At 41.8% G+C, this 9,816-nt stretch overlaps 1 protein-coding gene across 3 annotated transcripts in view; it reads left to right on the plus strand.

Moving 5' to 3' along the window:
* Window positions 1-5,908, plus strand: part of ACO1 (aconitase 1) — a 45,469-nt gene extending 39,561 nt beyond the window's left edge. For 2 of the 3 annotated variants that reach the window (XM_040580442.1, XM_040580443.1), the window contains exons 20-21: window positions 3,705-3,890; window positions 5,193-5,908. In XM_040580442.1, the coding sequence (XP_040436376.1) occupies window positions 3,705-3,890; window positions 5,193-5,306 (300 nt within the window). In that variant the 3' untranslated portion in view covers window positions 5,307-5,908. Of the gene's footprint in view, window positions 1-2,766; window positions 3,891-5,192 lie in introns of those variants that run through there. The other variant, XM_040580444.1, reaches the window with a different exon arrangement.
* The last annotated feature ends 3,908 nt before the right edge of the window (window positions 5,909-9,816 follow it).

A 9,816-nucleotide genomic window follows, 5' to 3' on the forward strand; every position in this document is an offset into this window, starting at 1 on the left:
CTTTTCTGTTGAATGAAAGATAAGCTTAATATTTCAATTACTTGATCATTTTTAACTTTAAGTTTCATTTCTCCTTCTTTAAACGTCTAGATGTTCTAATAAATCTCATCCCAACAAAGATTTCGATGAATTTGGCATTCTTATTTGTTTTCTTAGTTTATACTTTAAAGGTTTCAGGATGTTCTCCTGGTGGCCAGCAGCTCCCACAACTGTAACAAATTATTATTTTTTTTTTTTTTACTGAAGTTTAACAAATAAGTTGGTTTTGTATTCACTAAAATTCCACCTCATACCCATTCCCTGCCCTAAAGGGGCCATTACTGGTCCTGTTGTACTGCAAATGCTGCAGCAATTGGGGTGACATTGTCAGGTCCTTCTGCTCAATTGTCAGGAACAGCAACCCCCTCCTCCCCACCAGCAGGAGGGTTCGGGGCAGAAGATGCTCTTCCTGCTCTGCAGGTTACACAAGCCTGCCTCTGCAGCAGCACTTCTGTTTTGACTCTTTCTTATCCTGAATGTAAATCTGCTCCTTGCTGCTTTAAGTCTGTGTTATTACATATCAGCCTTCGCAGGCAAACAGCAAACATCCTGCCATGCATCCCGCGTGACTCAGTCGCACCTTCGAGGGGGTACGGGGGTTTGTACAAACTCACCCCAATACTTCAACACTTTCACAAGGTCTTTGATTCTACACACACACGCCTCAGGTTTTACATACATCAGTACAAGTTTTTATATCTTAACTCGTGTTTCATTCTGGTTGCTCCACAGAAGGAACCGCAACCTGAGCTTTTAAACACAAAAATTTCAACAAGAACATCTTTCTAGTTTAGGTCTCAGGTTTTTTCCCATCCTTTTCTAGAGCCATAGGATCCCGAGGGGGTACTAATCCACAGTCCTTTTGCCACTCGGGTTTGTCCCGGAGGACGAAGAACATGTCTGCATACGATACTTCGTCCCATTTTCCCTCTCTCCTCAGAAACAACATTAATTGCAGGAGAGTGTTATAATCTAATGTTCCTCCCTCCTGAGGCCATTTCGCATCACTCCCCAATTTATACAAAGGCCACCACTGATTACAATATTTAATCAATTTCCTTCTATTTTCGGTACCACCATGTCCTACGATATCCCTCCAATGTTTTAATATGCAACCCAAGGGCGATTTTTCACAGGGCTTACTCCTTCCATTTCCCATTTTGCAATTTTAATTACTTTGTTTTTCTCCGGCCGCCTTAGCCACCCAAGGTTGGAAACGCGGATAGAGCTCCTTACTCGTTTTGCACTCAAACGCGTGTCTCAAGCACTCTTGCACTCACACTCAGTCAAAATAATTAAGCTATACATGGAAAATCAAAATGTGCATCTCAATCACACCATTCACACTCTCCAGGCAGCCGGCAGTCACACAAGCAGTATGTTATACGGTACCGTGCACCTACGTACAACTTTTAGGAACACTGACAGTTCACAAAGTATGCATTTCAATGAACAATTGCCAAAAAACAAACAGCAAACAAAAAACCAAATTTTTCCTGGTCTTAAGCAGAGTGTTAAGTTTTCCGCTATTTGCCACGAATTACCAGAATATTATTATTTTTCAACATACATTTCATAACTCCAAGTTTTGAACATGTAACAAGACAACACATAGAACAAACAAGACACAGAGCGCTATTTCAGTTGTTGCATTCTAGGAATTCCCCAAATCTTAAGACAACCTAAAGGAAGTTTTTAGCTTCCCCCTTTTTCTTTTTTTTTCTTCTTTTTTTCTTTTTCTTCTTTTTTTTTCCTATGCAAAAGTTTCCCTTTTACTTTTGCTGTGAGGTCCCTCTTGTTCCTGTGAGATTCCGCCTTATTCCGTCCCGCCCCCCGCTTTCCGTCGCGAGGCCTCCGGGCTTTTAGGAATGGCAGTCACCTCGGGTTTGCTCGATCTGCCCCCAAGATCGCTAGCGGCCACCCCTCGGTCAGCAAACCCCCTCCCAAGGTACCTTTCCTCCTGGGGACTACGCTGCGCGCCGGGCGTCTCCGTGCGTCTCACCAGCCGCCCTGTTTCTAAACATACCGTTTTATCCGTGGATCCAGGGGTTCTCTTCTGCTCCCGGGGGAACAGCTGAGAAGAGGAGGCTCCTCCGAGGAAATCTCCCGGGGCGCGCCTAGGAGCGTCCGCTCCGCAGCTGGTCCCTCGGCCGAGCAGAAATCCTCCTGCCTGGCTCGCCAAACTGACGGCGGAATTAGACTCTATAACTCGAAAGTTATAAAGTAGGTATGTTTGTTGCGCGCAGATGCACGGGGGATCGCTCCTCCACAAGCGTGCATGCCCAAAGTGACCAACCATCTCACATTTATACAATGAAACAAATGAATATTCAATTAACGCCTATACATATTCGTTACATAAACCCGCTTCGTATGTTAATTAGCTTATCAGTCCAGTTTGCTGGAATGTGGTGGTCTTGCAGGTTTGTAGGTGATTCATGTCCTTGTGGCCATCCGGATCTTCTCCAGCAAGGAGACTTAGCACTCCCTCCCTCTAGATAGCATTGGAATATCTCTCATCCTTTTCTCATTCTTTTTTAAATAGCCCCTTTGTTAGAGGAAGAAAGGTAGGGGTCTCCTCAAAACTGTAGTTGTCTCCTCAAAGCTGTGTGCCTATGTGACCAGACACCGCACCCATGACCAGTCACCGTACCCGCATTCCTGGGCAGACATATACAATCACGATCGATGTCCATTGTCCCTATTTCACACTATTTCTCCATATCAATGACCAACGTCCTGATTTGCTCATTCTTACTTCTGATAGCCAGAGCTATTTTGAAATCTCAGCTTCCTCCAAGAGTCATAGTAACGTTGCAAAAGCTGGGCAAATATTCCTAGATCCTGTTCAGACTGGAAGTCTTGACTGATCTTCAGCTAGAAATCCAGAAGGCTACACGAGAAAGGCCATTTTCTTTACTTGTGCTTCCCATAACCCAGTAAACCTTGGGTCTCCTTCCAGCTGCCTTCTTCAGCTCACTTAGCAGGGAAGATAGGAAGTGTAGGAGAAAAGTGGTACCAGTGAAAATGAAATTTAGCATGGCTTCAATATGCAGATTGCAGGGATGCTTAACAGTATTGTTATAGGAGCCTAACAGAAATCCGCGTACAGTGGAATTCTTTGCATTCTTTGTCTGCCTATTCTACATTATTTACCAACCTGAACTCTGATTCAAGCTTCCTTGTGGAATTTGTGAAGGCAAAAGTTTTAGGAGAGCTGGTGTGTAAGATTACATTTATCTGTGTTTGGGGGGTGGGTTGAGGGGGTTTGTTCCAGTGGTAATTTTTTTGTCTTTACTGTATTAATATGTAAAAATTCAGAAATTAATTAAACTGCATCCTGGAACTTGTAGTGTAAGAGGGTAACACTTAATTAGCAAGAGTTATGGAAATGCCTAGTGGTGCTTTACTTAAAACATGTTAAAGAAGTATACAGGATTCCCAAGAAAGCAACAGCCTGGCAATCAGATTTCTTTTAAAGATTTTTAAAAGTTAACATATAATCAAGTCATCCTGGACAGTCCACTGTCAGACACGATCTGCTGACCCTGCCAGTAGCTGGTAAATGAAATGGAGGGGGCCACAAATGTACCAATTTCCTTCCCATGAGCACGGAAGACTATCCTGAACCATAAAGATAACTATACCTGTTTTGTATTTCCCAGGGTGTCAAGGCTGTACTTGCTGAAAGCTATGAGAGAATTCATCGAAGCAACTTAGTAGGGATGGGAGTGATTCCTCTGCAGTATTTACCTGGTGAGGATGCAGGGACTTTAAAACTCACTGGACGGGAGCGTTACACGATTGTCATTCCTGAAAAACTAAAACCTCAGATGAAAATTGAGATTAAGGTACGAGACACCAAAGGTCTGAATTTTCTGACTCACTATAATTTCACTCAGAATTAACTGACTCTTCAAACAACTTGCTTTCATATGGCAGTAAGCTTCTCTTACCTAAGGAAGGGAGAATTGTCATGGAGAAGGGGATGAAAACAGTCATTCTAGTAGAGATTTGCTGTGATGGGATATAAAAGCAGCATGACCAAACTCTTTTACTTAGCACAAAGCAGTCCTGTATTTTGGACCAGTCTTTCAAAGTCCACTATAAATTTTTCTGTCTCATTTAAATGTTTGAAGCACAATAGAATGTGAACTGTAACTGTTAAATTAAATACATTAAACTAATTTATTTAAACGAATTTAAAATAATTCATTGACAATTCAACTGACAGAATACTGTTCACTGCAGCCTGACAGAATACTGTTCACTGCAGCATTAAAAGTGAAGTTTAAGTGTACCCAGCATAAAATCTAAACTTCAGGCCCCGTATTTGAAAGACTTCTTTTTGTCTAGCTTTGCCTCTAAACCTATGCCTTTTTTTGAAAAATACTGGCATCTGTGATAAAATTTGGTTTATTCTTGATTAGAACATCTGTAAAACTGACTTAATTAGCCTAATAGCATCAAAGTCTGCTCTTCTACTGCAGTTAGTAAAACAATGTGCTTACTGCATGTTCATTTAATGCAGGTGGTCTCCCTGAATTAGTTTCTAACAATAGGTGTTTACATGTGCCCCATTAGCTGCCCTGAAGCAGAGGAACTATAGGTACCAAAGAGTCGGTCAGTTTACCAGTCAGAGGTGAACATTGTGCATTCATCTCGAAGTACCTGACCAGGGGAGTCTTCAGTAAAATACAAGTATTTTATTCACTTCATGCAGTTGTCTTTGTGCTTTTCTGATTCCCAAATGCTAGGCCTCAAAGAAAGTGAATGAAATTAGTATTGCTGCTGTACCTGAGCCAGAAGAATGACTACATAGGAAAACATCAAGAATTAGCATAACCATTTGAAAGGGTGGTCAGCTCTCATGCCCCTGGGCTTGTATCAGTAAATCTAAATGAGACAGCAAATGCAATGCAAGGAAACTCCATACCGTGTTTATTACAGTTTGTTTTAAAGCACTTTCCTCTTGGGCAGCTGGCTGTAGCCTAGCATGGAAAGAAATACTGATGTTGAGTGCCTGTTCACTTTAACTTTCCATCACAATTCCTTGAGATGGCAAAACTGTCTTAATAGTCCTTATTTTACTATGATGTCATGTAATATGTGGAAGGTTCTGCTGTTTGAATGACTTTCTTTGACCCCAACAGCTGGATACTGGGAAAACCTTTCATGCCATCATGAGATTTGACACTGATGTGGAGCTCACTTACTTCCACAATGGCGGCATTCTGAACTACATGATCCGTAAAATGGCGGCCTAACCATAACGTAAAGCAAAAACGTCCAGGTGCAAGCCTGCCTGCTTCTCGTGAGCACAATGAAACCATGGTAATCATAAATTTGAAAGCGTGAACCATAAAGCGAACATTTTCGTGAATTGTATTAGAAGGCTTGTTTACAATGCTGAATTAATCTGTGTATCAGGAAACTGGACACACTTGTCCAATCGAAGTAAACAGCTTTTATTATCTGTTTCATATGGTGGTTGGCTTCACTTACCTTAGAATACAGTGCAGAAGTCATTAAAATACTGCTGGAATCTGTGGAAGTGTTGAAGATCATGTGCTGATTTTATACATTTCGTCCATTTAGTTTGACTCTGAAGTTAAGTTCTATGCTCATATCATATCAGTGGTGCAAAAATTAACTGACAGTATAAAAAATAATTTTTATTCCTTCCTGATTATCTGATAGTGACTGGCTTTCTTATGCAGTTGACCAGAATCTGAATCTAATACTGAAATTAATTATTTAGCTGTTTATTAATTTTGAAAGCCATTAACTTTGTTGTTAAAAAATGTGGAAAGGTGGAGCTATTGGGGATAATATTTCTAATGCATAAAATTAAATTTATTTTTAAGAAGTTTGGTGGGTTTTGTCGTGTTATCCTCAGTACCGCGACGCAAACAGAGCTTTGACTTTAAACTCCTGTCATTGTCCATGTAGGAGCAAAGTCATACAAGTCTTGCATTCTCATATTTTAATTCATGTTTCTTTGAATAATCTGCATGAGACACGGTGAATACAAATACTGTCAGATACTGACAGTCTTCTGTAACCCAACAGAATACTTCTGTGATGTACTTCTGTCTGTTTTGTATCTTCAGGTAGACAGGCTACCAAAATTTCAAGATCCTTGTCAGCAACTGATAACTGGCAGTTATCAACCAGTGATTACACTGATGCATTCACTGAAGTCAGTGACTGCCCAATCCACAATACCACATGAATCTATCTACAGTGATAACAAATACCCTCTTAAGCACAGATAAACAAGGTTATAGTACTGGTGAAATAAAGTAAAACTAATAATAATTGTAATGAAGAGGAGAGGGAGAGAGAGGAATAAAATCCAAAGGGGAAAAAAACCCAAGTGGTGCACAGTACAATTGCTCACCACCCACTGACCAATGCCCAGCCGGCCTCCCAGCAGTGACCAGTGGTTCCCGGCCCTCTCTCCCCACTTTACATACTGAACATGACGTTCTGTGGTATGGAATATCCCTCTGGCTAGTTCAGGAGAGCTGTCCTGGCTTTGCTCCCTCCCGGCTTCTTGTGCACCTGCTCACAGAGCATGGGAAACTGAAAAGTCCTTGATTTAGAGATTGTTCTCATACTAAATCCAAAACCCAGCACTGTACCAGCTACTAAGAAGAAAACTAATTCTATCCCAGCTAAGACCAGGACAAGTACTAATTCTTACTCCTAGCTGTATTTAGAGCAACAGCCGCAACAACTGAGCGGAGAAACTCCTTCAAAGTATTCTACTATAATTTTAGTGCAGTTGGCTCCAGCCGTATCTAGAAAAAAACAATGAAAATAGTTCTGAAAGAAGTCGGGAGGATTAAGGAGGGGATACATATTGCACTGTACCTGCAACAAGTTATTCTTGCTTGATTACAGCAGAGCTCCTCTAGTGAATCCAGCAAAGGCCCACTAAGGTGTTGCAGGATCTAGAGCATCTCTCTTAGGAGGACAAGCTGAGAGAGCTGGGACTATTTAGCCTGGTGAAGAGAAGGCTCAGGGACATCTCCACTGTTTGTGTACAAATACCTGAATGGAGGGCACAAAGAAGGTGCAGCCAGGCTCTCCTCTGTGATGCTTAATGACAGGGCAAGAAGCAACAGGCACAAGCTGAAACACAGGAGTTTTGCTCTGAACATTAGGACACACTTTTTTACTGGGAGGGTGATGAAGTACTGACTGGAAAAGATTGCCCAGACAGGTTGTGGTGTCTTCATTTGGATATGTTCCAACACTACCTGGTTATGGTCCTGGGCAAACTACTGGAGGTCACAAGATGAGCCCTAGAGGTTCCTCCCAACCACAGTCATTCCGTGATGCTATGAAACATTTTAACAGAAAGCTGTTAATGTGGTCGTAATCTTGAGCGTTATTTAGTAATAAATGTGCAACTTTGGGTTCAGTTTAAAAAAACAGATCAGATATTCTCAAAGGCCAAGTAGAATGCTGGTGTTCTTCCCCACCCTCCCATCTGCACTGCGTACTGAAAGTAGGCTTGTTGTATCAAGTTCAATTTTTATTGATGTATTACCTCATCAACCCTTATTACACTTACTTAGGCTGAACTGCAGAGTTGTTTTAGTCTGGAATCCTTGCCTTCAAACAGTAGGAAAAGACTAAAACACCTCAAATCTCTTAACTTCCCAGTAGTTATTACTGTAAGCTATGAAGCTGAAGAATGATTGTTTTATATACCCAGAGTCCCAAAGTAGATGGCTCTTTCACACAGCGAACTGGTACTCAAGGATTGTGAGTTTCCATGTACTTTTAATTTGAAAGTGCTAAACCAGCCGTTTTCAAAATCCTTGTTCCTAGTGTTTTTGGAGGGGAGCCATTAACCAACCGTAAATCATCTTTATCCATTGTTCTGTGTTTCCTTTTTGGAAGCAGCTATAAGAAGAGCGAAAACTAGGCAAAAACGAAGCACAGAGTATGTTACTGTAGGACAGAGATTCAGGCTTCCTGTACAGTGCATGCAGCTTGCACAGTGAAAGGCATGGAATGGGGTGGAACACAAAGCTGTACTTAAAAAGTTGTTTTGCTTTTAATGCCCCATAACACTTTAAAAGAGCAGATCAAGCCTCACTGACTAGCATTTGGGTAATTTAAATAAATTTTGGACTCTGAGTTAGGTTCCTGTTCAAGGTGGTCTGTTTTCCTCAGAGTTCAGGTGTTTCAGACACCTAATTCTTCTACATACGTACCTTACTACACTATCAAATGCATAAAGTGAGCTGAAAATGTATTTGATCTTGTTTCCAGAAATATTGAAGATTTAACTCATTGAAGATGTGTAGAATCTGCAAGTGCCTTAAAGTGTACAAGTTTAACAATATTTCATAGCTGTGTCTGCAGCAACTTCTGTGTTTCTGAGAGAAATCTGGGATCTGGGTGGGGAGGTGGGGGTTTAAACACGCTGATGCCTAGACTTTGTTCCGATTCTAGATCAACTCTGGCAGGAAATCTGCAGAACTAATACTGGCGTCTGGAGAGATTTCAGATCCCAATCTGTGAGACAGCCCATCAGGGTAAATGCTGATCACCATCTAAATTAAGCCTTCACTTACATTACAGAGCACCGCCTTGTCTCTACTGGGGCTTGTTCACTTAAGCAACACATGGGAAGTGCTTCTCTCAGACTGTTGCAGAAGCATTCTCTATTGAAGATGGATTTAAAAGATGGAGCATCTTCCTTACAGAAAAGTTACTGGACATTGTTAATTTTCTATATACCAAGACGCCTAGAGCATGAAAAGTAATTTTCAAAAAGTTTAGAAGTAGCTGAAGTAGTGCTTAAAGTGTCAGTATGCATAAGCCATGTTGTCAGGTCTGCATGGAGGTACAATCCAACCAGAAGTTACCAGTAATAAAGAAGATTCTGATTCACACAGAAATGCTTGAGGCTGTGGCCTGTCACCTAATATTAGATGTTCAGTTTGTCATTCAACTTGATTTTTTCAGACCAGTATCTTCGTAGCAGCAAAGATGAAGATCTAGCTGCTTAAGCATGTTTGTCCATGCTTATATTAAAACTTGCAGTAAAATATTTCATTAGATAATCTTTTTTAGTGGCCCTAATAGCCCTTTTTAATCTAGCCAGATGCTGATGAGGGGCCTAGCATTTCAAACAGCATAAACAATGAGAATTTTTTATACATGCGTCGTGGTTTAATGTCGGCTGCTCACTCACTGCCCCTCACCCAGAGGGGTAGGGAGGAGAACTGGAAAGGAATGTAAAACTCAAGGGCTGAGATAAGAACGATTTAACAGGTAAAGCAAAAGCCAGGCACCCAAGCAAAGCAGAGCAAGGAATCCATTCACCACTCCCCACGGGCAGGCAGGTGTTCGGCCATCCCCAGGGAAGCCGGGCTCCGTCACGTGTAACGGTTACTTGGGAAGACAAACGCCATAATGCCAGATGTCCCCCCCTTCCTTCTTCTTCCCCCAGTTTATATACTCAGCATGGCGTCATATGGTATGGAATATCCCTTTGGCTAGTTTGGGTGCCCTGGCTGTGTCCCCTCCCCATTTCCCGTGTCCCCTCCCAGTTTCCTGTGCCCCCCCCCAGCCCTCTCGCTGGCAGGGCCCAAGGAACTGAAAAGTCCTTGATTTAGTATAAACATCACCCAGCAACAACTAAAACCATCAGTGAGTGTGCTGTCAGTGTTCTCACATCAGAGCCAGAACAGAGCACTGTACTAGCTACCGAGAAGAAAATTAACCCAGCTGAAACCAGAACAACACGGA

The sequence above is a fragment of the Falco naumanni genome, chromosome Z (assembly GCF_017639655.2).
Source record: "Falco naumanni isolate bFalNau1 chromosome Z, bFalNau1.pat, whole genome shotgun sequence".
NCBI classification, from domain to species: Eukaryota; Metazoa; Chordata; class Aves; order Falconiformes; family Falconidae; genus Falco; species Falco naumanni.